Raw genomic sequence first — 26,077 nt, 5'->3', positions numbered from 1 at the left:
CTTTGCAGACACCTTAGCTTGGATTACTTGCAGATTTGAGATGGCTTTGAAAAATGACCCAATATCAATGGTGACTTCAGTTTTATAAGAATGAACATGCGCATTTTAGCTCTATACACATTGTTGTATTGTTGTCGTTCCCACATTGATGAGAATCATGATCTTCATCCTCAACTCTTTTCAGTAGAATAGCTAATTCTTCCTAGTCTACTGTGATGAAGTATCATAGCATGATCAACGAATCACTGGCTTAAAAAGTGAATGTTTTCTCCAAGTGAGATTAAGTCGTGACATTCCATTCTTCACCAATGTGATTCTGTGCTCGATTTTCTTGCTGCAGTTCCCACTGCTAGTAATATTTGAGCCAAGGTATAATATGACAGTTTCAAGACTCCCAGCTATTATCATATTTACCACAAATATATTAAGCACAAGAGGGGATTGAATACAGCCTTGCCGAACACCTTTGTTTACTTTGAAACATTTTTACAGGTAGTCACCCAATTCTAATGTTAAAATTACCGCTCTTTATATTTGTCTGAACAGCAGTCTTCTTGCTGTCGATAATACAACAATAACTGAAGTTCAGCCCTTTATGTATCTACATACATTAACTTTTCTAATGGCTTTATGGTAATTCCAGCTCATAATTATAGGCTCATTATATATTTATATCAATTGTAAAATCATTTTAGGTCTACTCCACAGGTCAATGGACAGTCCATTTCACACCAAGGAATATTAGTTGCGAGTTACTGTCATCCAATAAGAGGTAGTCGAATTCAGCAGCAGCAGTAGTAGTAGTAATGGTGGTAGTACTACTTCATTTTACATCCCACTATGGTTTTTGGAGACACCAAGGTGCTAGAATTTTGTCCCACAGGAGTTGTTCTACGTGCTGGTAAATCTACGAACATAAGGCTGGTGTACCTGAACACCTTTCTTACAGGAAGGACGGGAGATACTCGTCAATGCCCTGACGGACCTTTTCAGAGCTAGTCTAGCTTTAGGGTACGTGCTGAAATCACGGTCTGAAGCTAAAGCAGTATTCATACCTAAGCCTGGAAAGGCAAAATATGCCCAAGCCAAAGCATACAGACCATTATGTTTAACCTCCTCCATGCTGAAAGCAATGGCGAAAATTCTGGATAAATATATCAGAAGAACGGTGCAAATGAACTCAACATTACATGAAAATCAGTTTGCATATAGACCTGGCAGATCCGCTGAAGTAGCAGTCCTCCAGTTGGTTTGTAAACTAGAGGAAAGCCTAGAATATAAAGAAATTGCACTGGCGGCATTTCTAGATATAGAAGAAGCCGTCAGTAATACAACCTATGACTCTATGATCAAAGCATCGGAAAAATGCAAGGTGAGTAAAACCGTCGTCAAATGATTAAATCCATGTTAGATGGAAGGAAGATAAAGGCAACCCTGTTTGAAGAAGAGCTGACGGTTAGGGCCACCCAAGGCTGTGCTCAGGGAGGAGTTCTTTCGCCTCTGCTGTGGAACCTCGTGGTGAACAAAATCATAGCTATGCTCAATGAACAGGGTTTTTATACACAAGGATACACAGATGACCTAATAATTGTGGTACGATGTAAGGTGATGAGTGTTACCCTAGACCTCATGCAAAGATCACTTGTGGAGAAATGGTGTCTGGAAGAACAACTATCAGTCAACCCGAACAAGATAACTCTGGTCCCTTTTACAAGAAGGAGAAAATTAGAAGGAAGGAAATCACTGAAGGTCTTTGGGCAAGATATATATATGGAAGAACAGGCACTGCACCTAGGTGTACTGTTAGATAAAAATATAACCTGGAATCCGCATGTAGAAAGGAACATAACCCCGGCCAAGAACTTGCTGTATGCATGTAAAAGAGCTGTTGGGAAGACATGGGGCCTAAGACCATCAATGGTAATGTGGATATACACAATGATCATTAGACCGCTGATGGCCTATGCTGCAATCATCTGGTGGCAGAAAGTAAGTCAAGGAAAAGTCGGCAGTAGATTGGATAGCCTACAGAACTACGCCGACAGAAGCCTTGAATACTGTACTAGACCTCCCATCACTATGCAATTTCATAAAAGGTCAGGCTAGAATGAGTTCATATAGATTGGCACAATCAGAGTGCTGGAATGTACCAAGGACACTATAAAATTAACAAAGTAATAACGGAAGAAGTTCTACACATGCCTTCTGATCATATGATACCAAAGTATAACTGTGAAAAACCGTTTGAGACCCAGATAATAAAAAAAAGAAGACTGGGATATCAACAAATGGAATACTGAAAAAGAAGATATAGTGTAGTGGACTGATGGCTCAAAGACTGGGGTTGGCATAGGAGGAGGGATCAACTGGGGAAGACCTGAGAGATCAATCCAGATGAGCCTGGGCAGACACACCACAGTCTTTCAAGCTGAAATGATAGCTATCACAACATGTCTTGAAGAAAATCTGAAAATGAACTATAGGAATAAGAACATTTTCATTTTTACGGACAGCCAAGCGGCCATTAAGGCACTAGAGGCAGTCTGGATAATATCCAGAATTGTCTGGTATTGCCACTCACTTCTCCTGAAGCCCTCCAAGTAGAACATTGTCAAAATAATATGGGTACCAGGGCATGCAGGTATAGAAGGAAATGAAAAGGCAGATAAACTGGCCAGGAAAGGGGCAGAAACACATTTTGTAGGCCCAGAACCTGTATGCGGGATTACCTATGGGCAAGCCCGATACTACATAGAAAAATGGGTATAAAAGAAACAAATGGAAAACTGGAAAAATACTCCAGGATGCAGGCTTGCAAAGGAACTGATAAAAAGACCAAACAAGAAGCATACTAAAAAACTGTTGAAACTCAGCAGAGAAAATTTAAGAAGGGTAGTAAGACTGTTGACATGACACTGCCATCTGAAAAAACACCTACATAGAATTGGTGTAGGAAATGCAATGAAGCAGAGGAATCAGCTGAACATATACTTTTCGAATGTGATACGCTGGATAGAATCAGACTCCCCACTCTAGGACTACCAGGTGAAGAGAGAGAAAAAAAATTCAAGACGACCCAATAAGAACAACCTGCAGCTTGGTGAAGGGAGCAGGTATATCTACTGTAGGTAGGAAGGAAGGAAAAACATGGTAGCAAAAGATCTTAAGAAGTCGACGCTAATTAGGAACTAATATTTAGAGGCCCCATGAAGAAAAGAAGAAGAGACCTCAACACCTTGAAATAACACCAGACTGGTCTGGGTTTACACCTGCCGATTTGGGCAGGAAACGTGCTATCATGCTCAATAATGCAAGCTATCATTCGAGACTAAAAATTATAGTCCCCTATATACTTCGTTTTACGGAAAGATATGATTCAGAAGTTCCCAACCCTGTTCCGTTTAAAGTGATGCTTCTGCAAATTCCACAACTCTACAAATTTTTTAAAATTTTAAGAAAGTGACTCGAAAGTGCCTGATTTATAGTAATTTGGCCATGCTGATTTTGAATCTGTCATCCTTTTTTGTCCATCACCCTTAGTTCTTTTGTTATTATATTACTATAAATGTCAAAAAAAATTAATTTTAGAGGTTCATTACAAATTATATATTTTTATTTTATTAAATTTGTATCATCAAAACCAAGTGGTACACTCAGAAATAATGCTTAAACATCCTGTAAAAATATCAGATCTCTATATCTCTTATATTCTGAAATAATGGCTCATTAGTGAGGTAGGTCTTGATGAATTCCCTAATTTTATTACATCACTGATTTGGTTGGATGTACCTCACAGGATTTGAACAAAATTCAGAAATTTGAAGTTCTTATTGATCTATCATACAAAACATGAACATTACACGCAGAATTTACTAGTACATTACCTTTAGACTCCGGATCCTAAAGCAGTTGGGAAGCTTTTTCAATGGGATTTTCTTTTATGCAGACAGATCTTCCTTCTGAAGAAACCAACAATAGTTGCTCATCGTGGAGAGATCCCATCTACCTTGATATCTGCATTCCATTTGTAGTATATCTTGGTGAAAACGTTCCCCTTGCTTATCGCTAACTGCACCCAAATTCTCAGGGAAGAAGTTTAAGTACGAATCTAGAAAATGCATTTTCAATGATATCTTGTATCCTAAGATTCTGTAGTTATCTAAAATATCACTAATAAGTATATCAATATTTTGTACTTTCTTGTTACCTAGAAACCTATTCACCATTTTTTTGAATGACAACCATGCAGCAAGTTCAGCGGGATTCAGCTTAGCATCAAACTGTGAATTCTTACGCAATTGCCTTATCTGAGCACCAATGAAAATTCCTTCTTTTATCTTGGCTGCACTTATACTAGGAAACAGTTCTGTCAGGTATATGAAATCTTCCCCTGTTTTGTCCACTCTCTTCGCGAAGTTTTTCATGAGCCCTAGTTTTATATGTAAAGGCGGAAGATACACATTTAAAGGGTTCACAATGGCTTGTGTTTTATATTCTGCTTTCCTGGTTCAAATTCTTCTCTCTTGGGCCACTCTTTGACTATGTAGTGCTGTTCAATAGCTCTACTATCCCACAGGCACAGGAAACAACAGAATTTTGTGAATCCACTCTATAATCCTAGGAGAAGTCCAATAACTTTTAAATCACCAAAAATAGCCAGTTGTGTTCCTTGTATGTAATGACTTCTAGAATCAGTGACATAGTTTCGTGTGTTTCTTTCATACCAACTGCATGGGCCACAGGAACAGATGGCAGTTCATTGCCGTTGTGAAGTAGTACAGCCTTCAAACTAATTTTGGAAGAATCTATAAACATCAATTTTCAGTATTGTATACAATGTTTAGCTTTGATATCAAGCCGGTCACATCACAACAAACATAGAGCGAACTGTCTCTCCTAAAATATGGTAATAGGTTTTGATTCCTATTTCGATAAAAGATAACTTTCATGTCCTTTCCCAGTAAATTCCACTCCTGAAGTCTTGAGGCCAGAACTTCAGCATCTTGCTTTGACAGATGAAAGTCTGGCACTAAGTTATTAAGTTCGTTTTGTGAAGAAAAATGTGGATGTCTTTCTTCCACAGCACTGTAAGATGACTCGCTAGATGTTGATGCTGTTACACCATTGTCTAATTCATTGTCTTCTGCTTCTGAACGTTCTTACCAATTTGAAGGAGCTACTGGTATTGGGTAAGTCATGCCCATGAGGTATTGGTCTGATGGCTGAAATCAAATGGGAATATGAGGTTTTCTGTTTATTTTTTATGAAAATCCTGTTATTTTGGTTATGAGAAATAACAGTCATTGCTCCAAACGGCATGTGCTGTTTTGACTCTTAACCACTGAGTTAGTTTTTCATACCATCGGATGCAACTTACGCGTGGTGCGAAACGTTTATTTTGGTCAGCGAGTGGACAGCCAAAATACAGGTGATATGCAGTTTTTAATAGTCTTGTAATTGGTTTCCTTTGTTTACTAGTTGTGAATTCTCCGCAGATGTAACAAAAACAATCCGGTGAATTGATGCATACATGTCTCTCCTTCATTGTTTAAGCACAACAACAACAACAACAACAACAACAACAACAACAACAACAACAACAACACAAGTTTAAAATTTCACACTGTATGAAAGATTTAGAATGTACCACCAAGGTTTCAACCAGGATACTAGCTAACAGACGTCTAACATCATGCTCCGGTAAATTCTATAAACAAAGCTGCAATTTTCCCTTCACATAAAGTCAGCACTTCTAGTCGCATAAGCTTACACAAGTATGTATGCGTGCAGATGCAGACAGGGCGAGATTGTCATGCAGTGAAAAACATAAACAGCGATAACTTTTTCCCAGGCATAATAGAAATGTTCTGTTTTTGCAAACTAATCAGTACATTATTTGTAATAAAATCGACTATTTCCCTTCCCAGTTCCCAAAACCTTGTTGTGTTATTAAGGAAGCAAATATTCAAAAATAAAAGTATTGATGAAATGGCACACGTTCATGGGCAGGAAATTCTCAGATTGCCTCCATATCGCTCACTGTATTTGAATCCTATTGAGCTAATAGAGGCAAGTTTGAAAAAAGTATTTAAGGAAAACAATGTTATGCTATCTCTCAGTGACAGCAAGTGTAAACTTCTGTGGAGTGTGTTGGAAATATAGCTTTAAATTTAAATTCAAATTTATGGAGCAAATGTGTGCAAAATGAAGTTAAATTAAAAGGACAATCCACAGCTCAAAGTCTTGCAAATGAAAACAGCCAGTTCATAATATAATGTGACAGAGCTTAGCAGTGCGGCCAGTCAATGCTGTCCACAAACACATCTTTGTTACACCACATGGTAACGATTTGCCTAAGATGATAATACAATCCAATCTAGGGCAAATCAGAATGTGATCTTATACACTGTTATAGTGTTCAATTTTTAAACAATGAAGGTGTGCCACAAGAAAGCCATGACCTTAATTGATTCAAAAATTTGCTACAGAATTAATTGGTGCAATAAAGGCTCTGCCTTATTGATACAACCACTATTCTCTACCTTCTGCTGCTTTTTTCATCTTCATTTAACTACTTTACTTTCTATTCTATTTCCAAGCTGTGAACTGCAATTTAATTTTTAGATACAAGGATAGTACTTAAGATAATGGTTATAGATGTTTGATAATTTGATATTTGATATGGTTAACAAAATTTAAAAAAAAAACTTGGTTTATTGCAGTATATCACATCGACAAAGATAGATCTTATGGTGATGATAGGATAGGAAAGAGCTAGGAGCGGGAAGGAAGAAGCCCTGGCCTTAATTAAGGTACAGTCTGGTATGAAAACGGGAAACCACAGAAATCCATTTTTACAGCTGCCGGCAGTGGAGTTCGAACCCACTCTCTCCCGAATAAAAGCTGACGGCTTCAAGATCCAAACCATGCAGCCACTTGCTCGGTCAAATGAGAATCAAATCAGAAGAGAGGAAAGAACAAATGGAAATACTTACGGACGGAAGTAAGAGTGATCGTGGAGTAGGATCTGGGATTACCATCGTTCATGAATAGTGAACTCATTTTACTGAAATACAAGCTGGATGACGAATGGCATACCCTTATCTTAAATCCAAACCCAAGGTATCTTGGAGTAACTCTTGACCAGACACTTCAACTTTCACAACTCTGCTCCCAGAATTAGCTCGAGGAACAATGTTCTTCAGAAACCTGTTGGAACTATACAGGAGCTTCTGTGTCCACATTATGCTCATCAGCACCGGAGCCAGTCTATTTCACAGCTGAATATTAATCCTCAGTAGGTACACACAGAAGATTGATATAGTCCTTAATTAAACTATGTGGATCATTTGTGATGCAGTGGAATCTACTCCAATGTTCTAGCTTCTAGTTTTGAGTAATACTGAACCTTCAAGAATAAGGATACAAATTAATCTGGTTTGGGAATTCAACAAAGTCCCCAGAATCTGTCCCTTCCTATCCACAGGGATTTAGCAGTGAGATTTCAATCCCTAAAGTCATGAAAACAGGCCAAGACTTCCATAATATTCTTCAGAGTCTTTTACTCTATGCAGGTTCTGCTCTCATGGATGAACCAGTCAACATAGTCAAGCTGGAATAGGAGAAACATGAGAAAGTAGTGAACCACACTGATAAAATTGAAATGTTGAAATATGTATCACTCTGTGCAGTACATCTCTGCTCTGTGTGTGTTTATCAGTCTTGCCATGTTAAAGTATCTATTGCTCTCTACTCTTGACTGTATAAGGTGCTATACACAATTTCTGAGAATGTGAATATCCCATGTGAACAAGTAGAGGTACTAAGTTCTGATGTTAGGCACCTCTTGGTGTAAGTTTCAAATATTAGTCTCTCAACAGTCATTCTCGTAAGTGTACATGTTCCAAGTTTTCACAATTTTCTTTATACCACATTCTTGTGATAATATAAATTTTGAAACAGCTGATGTTACAAGAGCAAATTTTGCTTCAGGTTCAATAAAACTTAAGTTAAAATCCATCAAATGCTAACAGAGGCTTTTGGTGACCAAGCTTCAAGCCAACCACGAAGATCCGAGTGGTTTAAGTGTTTCAAAGAAGGGGTGAATCTGTGGAAGATGACGAACATTCAGGTTGACCATCATCATGCACAACTCCTGAAATGATTGCAAAAGATGTTTTAAGATGACCAAGTGAGGCACAAACGGCCTGACAAGGAACAATGGGGACTGTATCATGACAATGCACCTGCACACACCTCATTCATTGCGAAGGACTTTCTAACAAAGAAAAAAAACAACAATACCACCACTATTCGACACCCCACCACTCAGCCCCCTGAGACTCCTACCTCTTTCATAAATTCAAACTCGTGAAAGGGCAGTGTTTTGACTCCATTGAAGAGATCCAAGAGGAATTGTAGGAGGTGCTGAACACAGTAAGGCCAGAAGACTTCCCTGAGTGTTTCCAAAAGTGGAAAACTCATTTCCAAACCCAGAGTGACTACTTTGAAGGTGTGGTACAAATTGGCATAAATGTTAGTAAATTATTGCAAATCATTGGTAAAACCTCATATATCTTGTATTCTGGCTTCATTGGAAGCTCTCTATTTAACAATGAAATACACTCACCAACACTAGAAATGCAACATGTAATAAATGAAGAAATGATGTGTAATTATCTACTTAATCAACGTTCAGCACTTTTTTCTTTGCTTTTACATCACACTGACACAAATAGGTCTTATGGCGACGATGGAACAGGAAAGGCCAAAGAATGGGAAGGAAGCGGCCGTGGCCTTAATTAACGTACAGCCCAGCATCGCCTGGTGTGAAAATGGGAAACCATGGAAAACCATCTTCAGGACTGTCGACAGTGGGATTCAAAACCACTATCTCCCGGATGCAAGCTCACAGCAGCGCGCCCCTAACCACACGGCCAACTCACCCGGTAGCACTTTATTCTATATACGGGTTGTTGGCTTTGTTCTGCGAGCAAACAATGAAGAATTAATTGTTTATTGTCCTAGCCTTAATTTTTTTCTTGCTTAACCAGGAGAACACATCACTGGATGTGAGGCAGTAATATTTTCACTCTTCAAGCACTTATTGTTGTAGTGTTATAATCAGTTTTCTGGAGTTAACATGACGGCGAGTCCCAAAGATGCTGCAAAAGTTCCTACCTTGATGAAACATGGCCACAGCATGCATTACGTTGCAGAAGTGTTGAGAACTACCACAATTTCTAAAACTGTAAGAAGATACAGGAAAACTGGAGGCTATACAGGGAGACCAGGATCAGGCCTGAAAATAACTACATCAGCAAGAGATTATCACATTTTATGGCTTCAAGCTTGTTTCAACCATAATATCACCACCGCTGAAGCATGAAATTCACTCCACCATGTTCAAATAATCAATGTTAGTGAGACAACTGTCCGAAGAAGAATGGAAGAAACCGATCTTCAATCCAGAAGACCCGTTAAAGGCTCAGGAACTCACTGAACACCATCGTGCAGTTTGGCTGCATTTCACAAGGGAACATCGCGGCTAAACAGCACAACAATGGGAGGAAGTGCTGTTCACTGATGAGTTGTGATTTGGCCTGCCATCATCTTACAATACAGAAAGGGTCTGAAGGAGGTCAGTATTGCACATTTTCACCCAAAACGGCTTTTCATAGGGGTTCTCTGATGGTATGGGCAGGAATCCATATGACTGCAAGGACGAACTTGGCCTTCGTGGAGCACGGGAGCCTTACAGCACATCGGTACGTGAGGGAAATCCTTTAGGAGCACGTACCTTTTGTTTTTCCTTCTTCTTTTACGGCCTCATAGGACCACTTCAGTCAATCATTTTCGGGTCATCATCTTTGATAGGTTTTCTTACTTCCCGTAGCCTTAGTAATATTTCTACCACTGAATCTGAAGTGTACTCCCTACTTTCACCTTTGTCAGAAAATAAACCCACTGATCCCGATGGTCTCAGTCCTATCTTCTTTAAGAATACAGCACTAACTCTTTCATACCCTATTAGCGTGATATTCAATCGGTGCTTCTCAGTCGGCTACTTTCCGAGCTACTGGAAACTTGCTTATATCACATCCATTCTTAAAGGTGAAAAGAGATCGGAAAACCCAAATTATCACCCGGTGTCTATATTACCTGCTTTATCAATCATTTGTGAAAGTATCATCCACCAGCAATTGCTTGCATTTACAATTCCATACATATCCCCCCAGCAGAATGGTTTCTTCCCTGAAAGCTCCTGTGTAACTAACTTGGCTATCCTCCTCCTTCATGCTATGTCTGCCATCCATGCGGGCTCTCTACTTGATGTATGCTATATCAACATCGCCAAGGACTTCAATACCGTGGATCACATGCTTCTTGCACATGAACTTTCTGAACGGTTTAATGTGCATGGGAGACTCCTAGCTCTAATTAATACCTTTCTGAGTGAAAGACTACAGCGTATGGTCCCTGATGGATGCAGTTCTTCTCCCACCACCACTTTCTCTGGTGTCCCACAGGATAGTATCCTATGTCCCCTTCTTTTTGTCCTGTTTATTGATGACCTTATCGATACTGTTTCCCACCATTCATGTGAAATCCTTCTCTTTGCAGATGATTGTAAAATCTTCAAGCAGATTGATTCTCCCACAGATACAATCCAACTGCAAAATGCATTTGATTCACTGTCAGGTTGGTGTACTACATGGTGCCTTAAAACTCATCCCTCCAAGTGTTCCACCATTTCGTTCACACTTCGTAAATTCCCCGTTCTACAAGAATAGCACCTACTGAACCAACCAATTGCAAATGTTGACAATCAAAAAGACTTAGCAGTGCATTCTGACAGTAAATTGTTGTTTGTCTCGCACATAAACAGGGTCACCTCAAGTAATATGTCACTCCTTGATTTACTCTACAGGTTTTCTGACATCACAGATGTAAATAGCCTCTAAGTATTCTAGGTTTCCTGTATCTTACCTACTGTTGAATACGCCTCTCCAGTCTGGTCCATTTCTGCTTCTTCAAAATTCGGCCACCTTGACCGTGTACAATCTCTTTTCTGTGCTATCGTCAGAGCCAGGGTCACTACATGTCGCAACTTAAGCACTATCCAATTGCTTGGGAAACAAACTCAAGGCTCTTTCTGCTCAGAGGAAAGTAGCCGACTTAAAACTGCTATACAAAGCAGCTAACGGTCTATTTGGGTCTCCAGATTTAGTTTCTTTATTCCCCCTCCACGTCCCATCCTGTAGTACCAGAATGAAGATCCTATTCCATATTCCTTACTCCCGGCTTTCTCTCACCCAAAGGTCCTTTTCTGTACATATTCCAGCAAAGTTTAAGACCTTATCTATCAACAAGAGCCTAGACATCTTCATAATGTTTCCTTCCTTCTGTCATGATATTTCTCATATAACTTAATTTTCCTTTCTGTTCTTTCCTGTTCTGCTCCTACGTTTACTGTAAATGTATTTTTCTTTGTTAATGTCGTTGTGTACATAAATATTATTATTTATAAGTTTCATATTCCGTATTGATTGGATTCAATGTAATAGATAAGAAAAATGTTCCACCGATCAATACATTTATTGTGGATGAATTACTACACTAGTACCGGTTTCGACCTATCTTGGCCATCATCAGCTAGCATACAAATTTACAGTCATTAGATGAATTACAAAGAAGTTACTTAAGAGCATCCGGATGTCTGATAAAAAATGGAAGTAAAATATATTGCAGTATGTTGCGTTAAAATGGCTCTAATTAAAAGTAGTGATGGTAGTAGAATAACCATTGTCGTATCCATAAAAAAAGATGATCACATATCATGTTTATGCAGTTCCAGCCAGACATTTAGTTTCAGTGTATCTATTCCATACACAACCATTTGGTATGGATTCTCACTAGCCCAAACCGATTCACCAAATCAACATAACTACTGTTTTCTTCAATATAACTTAGCATTTCAAAAGCAAAATTAGTTATTTTGCAGTGATCGTTTGGCTTAAAGTGGTGCACGAGTTGCAGTTTGTAAGCAGGCAAATGGAGACTTTTGTGAACAGTGCTGTGAACTGTAGAATAAGGTATCTCTAGTTCTGTACTAGCCTGTTTAACTGACTGATGTGAGCTCCTACAGAATGCCACACACCCGCAAACACAGTCTCTTTACTCACATGCTACAAAGTACTAAGGATATTTTCCATTTGTGAAATCAAACTTCCTGTTTCTCGTAGATTTTAGAGTTTGCATGTGGTGGCGTCCACAATCTATTCTCATTGAACAAATGTAACCGACTTAAGTTATGCTGACCGTAGCACACTTTGCACTTTATGCTGTGAAGTCCACATATTTTGAATAACGGGAATAACTTACACCACAAGATAGATTTCTTCTAACATAATGTCGACATATGCATGACTTGCAACTCAATGATATGAAATGTCAACAAATCTTGCAGAGATTGCCTATCAAATAAGCCTTTACCTACAAATTTAGAGCGATTAGTTCTCATATTGCAAGCTGTTATTTTTGTATATTTCTAGCCGATTATGTACTTACATTTCAAGCTGAAAAATAAATGACATAACACCACATGAGGTATAAATAGTCAGCTTTATGATTCCAAATGATAATGGTTAAGATGATAGGACATAAATAATTACCTGTTAGTAGGTTAATAAGAGCATGGTTAGTACCACAGTTGGGTTGATAGCCACATTTCTCAAGGATACTGGAAGCTAAAACTTGTTGATAGAGCTCTGACAGCCAAGTGTCTGACAGATAGACCAGAACCCCACTACCATGCACCCCTTCGACAAACTCTCCCTGTCATCAAACAGAACAACAATACAACTACAGAACCAGTCACAAGTTTAAGAAAATTACCTTCCCAACAAGGAAACAGATAGTTAAAGGGAAATTTAACCCTAAGAAAATGTTAAGAAAAATAGAGCTTTTAAGCAGCTGTTAATTTCATTTGATACTTTCCACAGCAACATACAAGAAAAGAAGTGAAGTACAGTGAGGTTTTTTTTTTGCATGCAAGTTTATATGTAAAAATTAATAGAGCAGTAATTAACATTGCAGTAACACAGGTTTCAGGTGGCAATGGGATGAGAGGGGTTAGGATTGGAGAAGTAGCATCTATGGCCTTAAGATGCAAGTGCTGCATTTGCCTGGTGTGAAGATAAGAAATCATGGAAAACCATCCTCAGGGCTGCTGGCAGAGAAGTTCAAACCCACCATCACTTGAATACAGCTTAAAGCTACACAACCTGTATAGCATAGCACAATGCATCACTGTACAAAGATATTACAATAGTGAATTTTCTGGTATGCTACTTCTCTCATGATATTATTTACATGCTATATCCCAGAACTTTCCTTACCTTGGCAGCCATGTCTCGATAACTGTTAATCTAGATGCTCAAAATACAATATTGCCTCGGATGTGTTAGTTCAGCGCTTGATCGTCTCCTGAAACGGGCCTTCCACAACCATTAACTCAACGCCCAGACCAAGTTATTTATAATGCCATAGCAATGCCAACAACTGACTTATGGATGCAAGACTTACAATACTTATAGAAGACACATGAATAATAATAATAATAATAATAATAATAATAATAATAATAATAATAATAATAATAATTAGTAATAATGTTTTTACATCCCACCAACTACTTTTACGGTTTTGGGAGACAAGATGCCAGTAAATCTACCGACACAAGGCTGACATGTGAGCACTTTCAAATACCACTGGACTGAGCCAAAAGCAGACCTGCCAAGTTGGGCTCAGAAAGCCAGCACTGTACCGTCCGAGCTACTCAGCCTCGTGATGCACGAACTGTCTGGAAATGTACCATCAGCATTGCCTTAGAAGAATACTTAAGAGTAAAATGCCAGGACTGTCAGACAAACATCAGTGTCTTGGAAGACCATGAGCACTGAGACAATGATTTTATTGTCAAACATTTTCTTCAGCAGGCTGTCCATATACCCTACCTAACACACACCTTCCAAAGCAAGCGATGGATTCTCAATTGAAGGACTGACAACCCTATTAAGAAGGACAGCAGAAATGATACTGATACAAGGAGAATCTCAAATTCAATGCCTTACAGTGCCAAACTGACAATAGCAACTAGGATGATGTAACATCTACTGTAATTGCCCAATGAGGCAACATATTGCTCCTTGAGGGTCCAAAATATTTTCAACAGCAGTTATAAAGGCATGCGTCCAATAAAAGAGAGCATTCTTCTGAGATACTCTCTTCTTTTTCATGATCACAAAGTTCTTCAACAACATTAACAAGGAGCACAGGCAGATCTGATGGACCAGAGTTGCAACAGAGCTTGTGGTTCTAGAATTTGTCTCTTCAGCCATCTAAGAACCCACAATCGGTGATCTTCATGCACTAAGAAGATGGCATTATATGCATCAGCAAGTAACATGTATGACGTTGGCATCCCACATGAACCATAACTGATTTAATATACTAACTACTAAGTAATTTACAAACACTTCTGAGAAAGTAGACCTTATCACTTCACAGGTAAGTTTGCATGGTGAAATATTTGTCAGTGGTAAAGGCCATAAGCTGGTGCATGAACTAAGTCAGCCTCACACATAGCAAATACAAGCAGAAACATGGTATCTATACATTACATCATCGAAATGTGGGAAAATGGAATTACATTAATCACAAGAATGGTATGGGCATTGATGAAAACCGAATCAGATTACAGAGTTTACTTACAGTGGATAGCTGGATATTCGTAATACTCAACACGAGGAAATCTCAAAAACTCTGACTGAGGTAACAACGGAAATTAAACTACAGTAAAACCTCACTAATTCTGTCTCCAAATAGCTGTTATTTATTTTTATGAGAGAGCACCGTGTAGTTCAACTTTTTAGTCTCAGTGACTTTTGCATTCCTAATGTCAGAGTGAACATTACAGCACTCCAGTTAGCGTCAGATTACAATTCTAGTCAGTCGAGGGTTACAGTGCACAGTATACATGATAGCTGTGTGCATTATTTCTAGCAGTGTATAGTTGTCCCTCTACTTTACTTTGTAGCTCGTGCATTGTGTTCATTCGTCATTTCACAGTGCTGACGTGAGCTATACAGTATAAGTGTCAGGGAAAAATATAAGACATTAACATTAGATCAAAAAATGAAAGTTCTGGGGAGGATGGAAACTCGAGCATCTCTCAAGAGTGTAATGAATTAATTTGGCATCGGTAAGTCTACATTTTATGACATATAAACAGCAAATTTCAGACTTTGTGTTTAAGCAAGATATCCACATGTAGGGCCAGAGAAAAGGAAACAAACAACTAGTATAAAAATAAGTGATATAGATAATGCAGCTGCCTGTTGCCATTTCTTGATGGATGCAGTATTTTCGTATCCGTCTCTTGGCACAGGCCAGAGCAAAGTGTAGCTTCCACCGAAGTCCCAGTCTCATCCATGGCTGTGACAATATGGAAGCTGCTGGAGTATGGGTGGTGCTGAGTAATGACATTTGGGGCACAACTAGTGTCTGAGTGTTATGAAAGGTGTTGCTCAGAGGATCAGTCATGCTGCAGTGGCACCTTTTGGTCCAGTGAGGAAAGCAAGGGCAAACTACCTCACTCCTCATCTTGCCTAGTACGCCTCATTTGGGCTCTGCCATTGGTTTTTGCAGTTTCCCTATAACTGGTGGTGCTATTTGAGGATCAAACCAGCCTCTGGGCTGATGACCTAACAGACAGACAGATAATGCAGTATACACGTGTACAAGCAATAATGCTCAGCAGGAGTTCCAGTCAGAGGTGTTGAACTACAGCCAAGTATGGAAAGATCCTTCCATCAGTTCAGCTAGGTAAACTTCAAAGCACAAATTCCGAATCTTCACACACACTCAATCTCTCCCTCTCTCTCTCTCCGCCGCCTTCATGAAGAAGTGAAGGTTTAATGGATGTTTCCTATATTAAGATGTATAATAATTGACTTGGTGTTCCCTTTCCACAGTAATATATGTTATCTACTAGATTCATTTTCTCCTCTAGTGCTTGACCTTTAGTCCTTATCGTCAACTATACAAATTTGTCTTTTGTTTCTCCCTTTCCTGTGCTAAGACATATTTCCTCTCCACCCATACTTCAAAGATCAAGACTAACAATCCCCCTCAGGAATCGTCCTTCACTGATGACAGAAAACGAACAAGTTCTATAGGGGCTGAAAAAATAACGTACGAAAAACTGAGATTCATAAGGGAAAGAAAGATGTTTCTGAAGTCTTTGATCTGGAGCATGGCTTTGTATGGAAGTGAAATATAGACTATAAATAGCACAGAACGAAAGAAAATAGAAGCTTTTGAAATGTGGTGTTACAGAAGAATGTTGGAGGTGAGATGGATAGATCGAATCACGAATGAAGAGATATTGAATAGAATTGGTGAGAAGATTGATTTGGCTAAATATGACGAGAAGAGGAAGGAGACTAATAGGACACATCTTAAGACAACCAGGACTTGTTCAGTTGGTTTTTGAAGGAAGTGCAGGTGGTAAGAACAGTAGGGGTAGACCAAGGTATAAGACAAGCAGGTTAGAGCAGATGTAGGATGTAGTAGTTACGTCAAAATTAAAAGGTTAGCACAGGATAGGGTGGCAAGGAGAGCTGCATCAAACCAGTCTAAGGACTGAAGACTTAAACAACACAACAAAAGACTGCATCCCCCAACCCATACTTTAGATTCATTCATATTCAACCAACTGAAGTCGCTTTGAAATATTCAATATGCATTTTATATCTGAAGTGAAATTTTCTTTTTACAAATAATGATGACTTGCTTCTTTTCTAAATCCTGGAGACTTGTAAAATTCAAATTCTATTTTGTGTGTTGATGATGCATGCTTGTTGTTTAAAGGGGCCTAACGTCTACGCTATGGACCCCTCTATTTTATTTCCTGTGCACCCTATTACAATCAGCAGTTATATCAGTGTATTCTACTGTTGTGTTCATGTTAGGAATTCAAAAAGTTTCAAAATCACCAGTAAAGCAGTGAAACGATTTGTAATTGCACATGAAAGAATAGAATTCCTGTATATCAGAGGATCTTAGTCGCTAAGCATACTGATGCAAAAGAATTGTACAGCTGCAGTCAGATGCATTCATAGAGGCCAACAGCATTGTCACAAGTTACAATTCCTTACTTTAAAAAAAGAAAGAAGTGATAAAATAGCAATAATTCTACCCAGCATGCTTGAATTAGTAGCTTATATTTTCTTATTTTATGTTCCACTGACCAAAACAGCTAATGTTTAGGTGAAAATTCTCTTTACCATCTGCCTCCATACAATATAGTAAAACCTACCTGAAGGCAGAGGTGTATAAGTTACAGGATTTTACCATGTCAGGGGAGATATTCACTAATAAGTAAGCCTAAGAACCACTCACGACAAACACTTTATTTACTGTGAATATTACAGTTAAAAATTACTATCGATAACTAAAGATGAGTAACTTGTTTTATTTTAATATGTTTCCAATCAATTCGATGTCCGACTCATTGGCTGAATGGTCAGCGTACTGGCCTTCGGTTCAGAGGGTCCCGGGTTTGATTCCCGGCCGGGTCGGGGTTTTTAACCTTCATTTGGTTAATTCCAATGGCCTGGGGGCTGGGAGTTAGTGCTGTCCCCAACATCCCTGCAACTCACACTCCACACGAAACACTATCCTCCACCACAATAACACGCAGTTATCTACACATGGCAGATTCCGCCCACCCTCATCGGAGGGTCTGCCTTACAAGGGCTGCACCCAGCTAGAAATAGCCACACGAAATTAAATTAATTTGATTCCTCATTAAGACACATTAAAGGTATAGTTAATCTCTCACTCCAATAATTTCCTTATGCTGAGTGTTACACTGTCTTCTTAAACAACAGCCGTAGATCTACTAAGATACTGTTGCCCCAGTTCAATACTATGACATCTTAAAAAATGAGATATTGAGTATAGTATAGTAAGCTATAGTGCATACTCTATGTAATTCCATATTACGATAACTTGAACTTCATGTTCATTCACACCCCATGAACGATGTCTTAATGTTTTATTAATACATTTCCTGTATTGCAGCAGGTAAACTGAATGTTTAAATACTGCCAATACAGCCATTTTAAAGATATCTTAGGACTGAACTAGGGCAGTGTTGTGTTTTTACCTAATCTTATATATACACATCATTATCAAGCAAAATATTTAATTTCAATGGTAAAAATGCAAGACATTATTGCCTTTAGGAAACGTACAAAATCCAGAAATGATAGAGAACAAGTGGTGACCTCTGATCTGTCAGGAAACCTGTTCCCCAAGGACTCACACCTTGTGAATTACACATGGTGATCACAGAAGCCCTAACTAAATAGCACTGCTTCCACATACTCTGGCTCCTCTCTTAACATTCCTGTTCAACACCCTATGTTGTGATGTTTTGAACATCACAATATGTATATAAAACTATCAAACTGTGGAATTACCGAGCTCGATAGCTGCAGTCGTTTAAGTGTGGCCAGTATCCAGTATTCGGGAGATAGTAAGTTCGAATCCCACTGTCGGCAGCCCTGAAAATGGTTTTCCGTGGCTTCCCATTTTCACACTAGCAAATGCTGGGACTGTACCTTAATTAAGGCCACGGCTGCTTCCTTCCCACTCCTAGCGCTTCCCTGTCCCATCGTCGACATAAGACCTATCTGTGTCGGTGCGACGTAAAGCAACTAGCAAAAAAAAAAAAGCAAACTGTGGAATTAATTGGAAAGATGTATATAGTTAATTTATGGTAGGCCATTCTAAATTATTGTGCTTATATATAGGGTTTTTAGTCATCTATTTCACATTATCATCTCATTTCTTTGTATCACAGCAATAACTAAAAATGAATGATTCAAGTCTTGAGTAAGGTATTACAACATTACCTGTATTAATAGCTTGCAGTAAATTTCCAGTAGCCCAAGGTCAGGCGACCGGACACGCCATGCTAATTTTAGCCCATTAACAGAAAAAGGACATCATCAAGATTGCAGAATTACCCTGCCCTTCCATATTCTGAAGAGATAGTTAAAACTTGTTTACTCCTACTTTTCGAACTTTGCTTCATGACGCTTATGAAGCGTGAGAACTTTCAACCTATGCGAATGAACGTTGCGAAACAAGAGGATTAATATACAGCCATGGAAAGAAGAATGGATAGAACAACAGATCTTACTAGACCATGTGCTATGGTAGATTGAGGGAGATTTTGGAGCCTATATACTTCAACAAGAGCTCGTGGAGGTCTTAACGTCTGAAGGTCTGAATATCTTAAAGTCTTAACATGACAACATCGTAACATCTTAACATCTCAGCTAATGAACGTCATAACGTCCGATTGTCATGATGATGTAGGAAGAAGGTCCTTCTCATCGTTCTTACTATACGAGAGAAGTCAGGGCAGATAACAAGAGGAGGTCCTCTGTTTAGTTTACAAGTTCACTTCACATCTGAGTGGATCACTACTCAAATTTACTCTCACTGAGAACTGGCTATCTCAATGACAAGAGATAAAGTCAGTGAAAGACATTTAACTTGTCTAGAACAGGAGATATTTCTTGTCATGTATTCAGTTATGCTACATTTTTGTAATATGGAATACAAGTATATTCTCCCTATATACATAACCCAAGGTGGGTTTGATATTGAAATTAGGGCTCATTACCACATTATGTAATGAGTATTGTAGGAAGTGTTAAGGTCAGGAATGTCGTAGTCCAATTAGCGGGCAATGAACAAACCAGAAATAGGACTAGTACTTACAAGAGATAACGAAAGTACAAGAGAAACATCAAACAACAGCTCCTACATTATCGAACGTGTCCAGTTACCAGAATCTACAAATGGTGAGCTAATGGCATAAATTACTGCATTTCTCCGCATAACAGTTCATTTTATTAAATTTCATTTCATTCACTTTTCTTTTGTTTCCGATAAGTTCAGTTTTCATAAATCTGCTATCACATTTATCATCCTAATAAATATTATTTTAATTGGTGCAAGGATGTCGAAGGCCTGGGAAAGGTAGATGCTGCATACAGGAAAATCAAGGAAACCTTTGGAGAAAGGAAATCTAGGTGCATGAATATTAAGAGCTCAGATGGAAAGCCACTTCTAGGGAAAGAAGACAAAGCAGAAAGATGGCAGGAGCATATCCAACAGTTGTATCAAGGTAACGATGTAGATAATTTCGTTCTGGAACATGAAGAGGCTGTTGATGCTGATGAAATGGGAGACCCAATTTTGAGGTCAGAGTTTGACAGAGCTGTGAGTGACCTAAATAGGAACAAGGCACCTGGAATTGATGATATTCCCTCTGAATTACTGACTGCCTTAGGAGAAACCAGCATGGTAAGGTTATTTCATTTAGTGTGCAAGATGTATGAGACAGGAGAAGTCCCATCTGATTTTCGGCAGAATGTTGTTATACCTATTCCCAAGAAAGCCGGTGCTGACAGGTGTGAAAACTACCGCACTATTAGTTTAGTATCTCATGCCTGCAAAACTTTAACACGTATTATTTACAGAAGAATGGAAAAACAAGTTGAAGCTGAGTTGGGGGAAGATCAATTTGGCTTCAGAAGAAATGTAGGAACACGTGAAGCAATCCTGACTTTACGTCTGATCTTAGAGGATCGAATCAAGAAGGACAAGCCCACGTACATGGCATTCGTAGATCTAGAAAAGGCATTCGATAATGTTGATTGGACCAGGCTATTTATGATTCTGAAGATGATAGGGATCAGATACCGTGAACGAAGAATTATCTACAACCTGTATAAAAATCAGTCTGCAGTGATAAGAATCGAGGGCTTTGAAAAAGAAGCAGCAATCCAGAAAGGAGTGAGGCAAGGCTGCAGTTTGTCTCCTCTCCTTTTCAATGTTTACATAGAACAGGCAGGAAAGGGAATCACAGTCCAAGGAGAGGAAATCAAAACCTTGAGATTTGCCGATGATATTGTTATTTTATCTGAGACTGCAGAAGATCTCGAGAAGTTGCTGAATGGTATGGATGAAGTCTTAGGTAAGGAGTACAAGATGAAAATAAGTAAGTCCAAAACAAAAGTAATGGAGTGCAGTCGAACGAAGGCAGGTGATGTAGGAAATATTAGATTAGGAAACGAAGTCTTAAAGGAAGTAGATGAATACTGTTACTTAGGTAGTAAAATAACCAACGATGGCAGAAGTAAGGAGGACATAAAATGCAGACTAGCACAAGCAAGGAAGAGCTTTCTTAAGAAAAGAAATTTGCTCATTACAAACATTGATATCGGAATTAGAAAGATGTTTTTGAAGACTTTTGTGTGGAGCGTGGCATTGTATGGAAGTGAAACATGGACGATAACTAGCTCAGAAAGAAAGAGAATAGAAGCTTTTAAAATGTGGTGTTACAGAAGAATGCTGAAGGTGAGATGGATAGATCGAATCACGAATGAAGAGATACTGAATCGAATTGGTGAGAGGAGATCTATTTGGCTAAATTTGACGAGAAGAAGAGATAGAATGATAGGACACATCTTAAGACACCCAGGACTTGTTCAGTTGGTTTTTGAAGGAAGTGTAGGTGGCAAGAACGGTACGGGGAGACCAAGGTATGAATATGACAAACAGATTAGAGCAGATGTAGGATGCAATAGTTACGTAGAAATGAAAAGGTTAGCACAGGATAGGGTGGCATGGAGAGCTGCATCAAACCAGTCTATGGACTGATGACTCAAACAACAACACACTTTCAATAATTCTTATTCATGATCCTTAGTTTCCTAGTCTGTGTGTACTTAATGGTTAGTGTTCTGTCACCCCACCGCTGGGAGTATCTAGAGTATCATTACTTATTACTATTAATTATCAACTATCGTCTCCAAGCCATAAATTTGAAGGCTGGCGCCCAAGGAATATTGTTTAAGGAGAGGGAAATGAGCGAGTATTTCATCATCATCATCATCATCATCATCATCATCATCATTTCCCAACTCCAGTTTCCCAGGTGTGGTGTACAAGCGCTCGTCATCTCCTTCTGTCTTCATACATCTTCTGTTCCAGTACATCCTCCCATTTGTGTCCTCTCTCCTCCACATCTGATCTTACAGTCTCTTCTTCTTCTTCTTCTTTTTTATGACCACATAGGATCACTTTAGTCAGTCCGTCGTTCAGGTCTCTTTGAAGGGATTGTTCGGGCTTTGCTGTCTTCCCAGTACTTCTTCAGACGCTCCGATCTTCATGCCCTTTCCTCAGTTGAAAATATGCGTGTGTTGGTTTGTTTTGTGTAATGTAGCAAAGGCTTTTCAGTCTGTCAAACACATAGCAAATATAATGTAAATTAAAACACTAAAAGCATATCATAAAACACACACTAACATACAAAGAATGACATGTTTCGTTCTACAAGAACATCCTCAGATTCTATCAAATCACTTAAAATAAGCTTATATATGTACAGTATTGTTTACGTAGCGTAAACTTGTCAAAGATAGAGAGAGAAGTGATAACATGAAACAGTAATGACAAAAAATAAATTATATACAATTATAATATAGTGAAAAACTTACGTATTTATCTAGACTGCCGATGTTAAGTCTGTTGTCACCAAACACTATTTCAGGACTGTGGTGGAAAGTTTGTGGTGAGCCAGGCTGTGCGTGGAGAGGGGAGGGCAGGACAGGGAGGGGCCTAGTAGAACGATGTGGATCTCTCCTATTGGATGATAAAATCGGGTAGACTATAGAGTGGAGAGGGGGGGGGGGGGGTGGGAGAGATGTAGGGCGCAGTGGCTGGAGCGCTGTGGAACTTTCCATCAACATTGGAGGGGGGGGAGAGATGTTATTGACCTATTTCATGTTAATTGTACCTGTATATAATATGGATGAATGTAATTATTATAATTTTTTATTATTTATAATAGGTGAATGAAGTACGGAATGATATTATTATTATTATTATTATTATTATTATTATTATTATTATTATTATTATTATTATTATTATGAAAAAAGCAATTCACCTTCCGTCAACATTGGAGAGGGGAGAGAACATTGGAGAGGGGAGAGAAGTTATTGACCTTTTCCATGCGAATGTACCTTTATGTAATATGGATGAATGCAAATTAATAATTTTTAGTTGAATAAAGTAAGGGACGTTATTATTATTATTATTATTATTTACGATAGAAGCGATTTAATGAGTAGGTGTTGTCAGATATTATGCGAGTAGAGCAAATAGGGGGGAATTATTTAAATGTGTATTATTATTATTACTATTATTATTTACGATAGAAGCAATTTAAGGAGTAGGTGTTATTATGTAAGTAGAGCGAATAGGGGGGAATTATTTAAATGTGTATGCTCATTCAGGTTATTGGCATTAGTATTTTTTGCGACGTAAATTTCTATTGCTTCTTTTATATTCAAAGATTTACTTTTATTTTCGAAGTGTAAAATTTTTAGATCAGTGTTGATGTCTGTGAAATGGTGTGAACAGTCGTAGATGTGCTCCCCGAAGGCTGAATGCCGATTATATCTGATCGCGTTTTTGTGTTCTTTGTATCTTGTATGGAAATTACGTTTTGTTTGACCTATGTATGTGGCGTTGCAGTTAGGTTCTTGGCACTTGAGTTCATACACTCCTGACTTTGAGAAAGGGTCCTTTTTGTTTAAGTTGCACCTGCTGAAGTGTCTCTGTAGTGTGTTATTCGTTCGAAAAGCTACTTTTAAACCTTGTTTCTTGAAAATGTTAGCTACTTTGTATGTGTTATTGTTAACATAGTTGAGAACCACGTAGTTTTCTTTGTCGTGTGTGGTGCTTTCCCGGCGACTTTTCTTATGTTTATTTAAAAGTTTATCCACTGTGCCTGGAGGATGGTTGTTTTCTTTCGCGATTTGTTTAATTATTTGCATTTCTTCATTGAAATCTGTTGTGCTCATTGGTATGGAAATAGCTCTATGTATCATTGTATTCAGTCCTGCTATTTTGTGTGTGTATGGGTGGTTCGAGTTGTTGTCAATAGTGTGTGACGTCTGAGTGGGCTTTCTGTATACCTTGTAAGATAGGTTGTCATTATTCCTGTTGATTGTGATGTCTAAATAGTTTATTTTCTTGTTATTTTCTGGTTCCATTGTGAAGCTGATGGATTTGTGTAAAGAATTTAGAGTGTTTAATAACTGGTCTGCATTAGTGACGTCATTATCATATATGCATATGACGTCATCCACAAATCTGCTCCAATGTAAGATTCCTTTTGAAAGCTGGCCCATTAAGAACATGTTTTCGAAGTTATTGAGAAAAATGTTTGCTATTATACCTGATAACGGTGAGCCCATGGCTAGCCCTTCTGTTTGGCAATAGATTTTGTCGTTAAATGCAAAGCAATTTTTTTTTTTTTTTTTCTTAGAACAACACTACACCAAAATTGCTTTGCATTTAACGACAAAATCTATTGCCAAACAGAAGGGCTAGCCATGGGCTCACCGTTATCAGGTATAATAGCAAACATTTTTCTCAATAACTTCGAAAACATGTTCTTAATGGGCCAGCTTTCAAAAGGAATCTTACATTGGAGCAGATTTGTGGATGACGTCATATGCATATATGATAATGACGTCACTAATGCAGACCAGTTATTAAACACTCTAAATTCTTTACACAAATCCATCAGCTTCACAATGGAACCAGAAAATTACAAGAAAATAAACTATTTAGACATCACAATCAACAGGAATAATGACAACCTATCTTACAAGGTATACAGAAAGCCCACTCAGACGTCACACACTATTGACAACAACTCGAACCACCCATACACACACAAAATAGCAGGACTGAATACAATGATACATAGAGCTATTTCCATACCAATGAGCACAACAGATTTCAATGAAGAAATGCAAATAATTAAACAAATCGCGAAAGAAAACAACCATCCTCCAGGCACAGTGGATAAACTTTTAAATAAACATAAGAAAAGTCGCCGGGAAAGCACCACACACGACAAAGAAAACTACGTGGTTCTCAACTATGTTAACAATAACACATACAAAGTAGCTAACATTTTCAAGAAACAAGGTTTAAAAGTAGCTTTTCGAACGAATAACACACTACAGAGACACTTCAGCAGGTGCAACTTAAACAAAAAGGACCCTTTCTCAAAGTCAGGAGTGTATGAACTCAAGTGCCAAGAACCTAACTGCAACGCCACATACATAGGTCAAACAAAACGTAATTTCCATACAAGATACAAAGAACACAAAAAACGCGATCAGATATAATCGGCATTCAGCCTTCGGGGAGCACATCTACGACTGTTCACACCATTTCACAGACATCAACACTGATCTAAAAATTTTACACTTCGAAAATAAAAGTAAATCTTTGAATATAAAAGAAGCAATAGAAATTTACGTCGCAAAAAATACTAATGCCAATAACCTGAATGAGCATACACATTTAAATAATTCCCCCCTATTCGCTCTACTTACATAATATCTAACAACACCTACTCCTTAAATTGCTTCTATCGTAAATAATAATAATAATAGTAATAATAATAATACACATTTAAATAATTCCCCCCTATTTGCTCTACTCGCATAATATCTGGCAACACCTACTCATTAAATCGCTTCTATCGTAAATAATAATAATAATAATAATAATAATAATAATAACGTCCCTTACTTTATTCAACTAAAAATTATTAATTTGCATTCATCCATATTACATAAAGGTACATTCGCATGGAAAAGGTCAATAACTTCTCTCCCCTCTCCAATGTTGACGGAAGGTGAATTGCTTTTTTCATAATAATAATAATAATAATAATAATAATAATAATAATAATAATAATAATAATAATAATAATAATAATAATAATAATATCATTCCGTACTTCATTCACCTATTATAAATAATAAAAAATTATAATAATTACATTCATCCATATTATATACAGGTACAATTAACATGAAATAGGTCAATAACATCT

At 38.1% G+C, this 26,077-nt stretch overlaps 1 protein-coding gene across 1 annotated transcript in view; it reads right to left on the bottom strand.

The window, feature by feature from the left end:
* Nucleotides 1–26,077, bottom strand: part of LOC136874117 (brefeldin A-inhibited guanine nucleotide-exchange protein 3) — a 428,916-nt gene that overhangs the window by 218,990 nt on the left and 183,849 nt on the right. The window contains exon 15 of the mRNA XM_067147676.2: nucleotides 12,675–12,837. Coding sequence (XP_067003777.2) covers nucleotides 12,675–12,837 — 163 coding nt within the window. The remainder of the gene's footprint in view (nucleotides 1–12,674; nucleotides 12,838–26,077) is intronic.

Source organism: Anabrus simplex, chromosome 1, assembly GCF_040414725.1.
Source record: "Anabrus simplex isolate iqAnaSimp1 chromosome 1, ASM4041472v1, whole genome shotgun sequence".
Lineage (NCBI taxonomy): Eukaryota > Metazoa > Arthropoda > Insecta > Orthoptera > Tettigoniidae > Anabrus > Anabrus simplex.
Note: the sequence above shows the minus strand (reverse complement) of the source record. Positions and strands in the feature narration are given on the sequence as shown.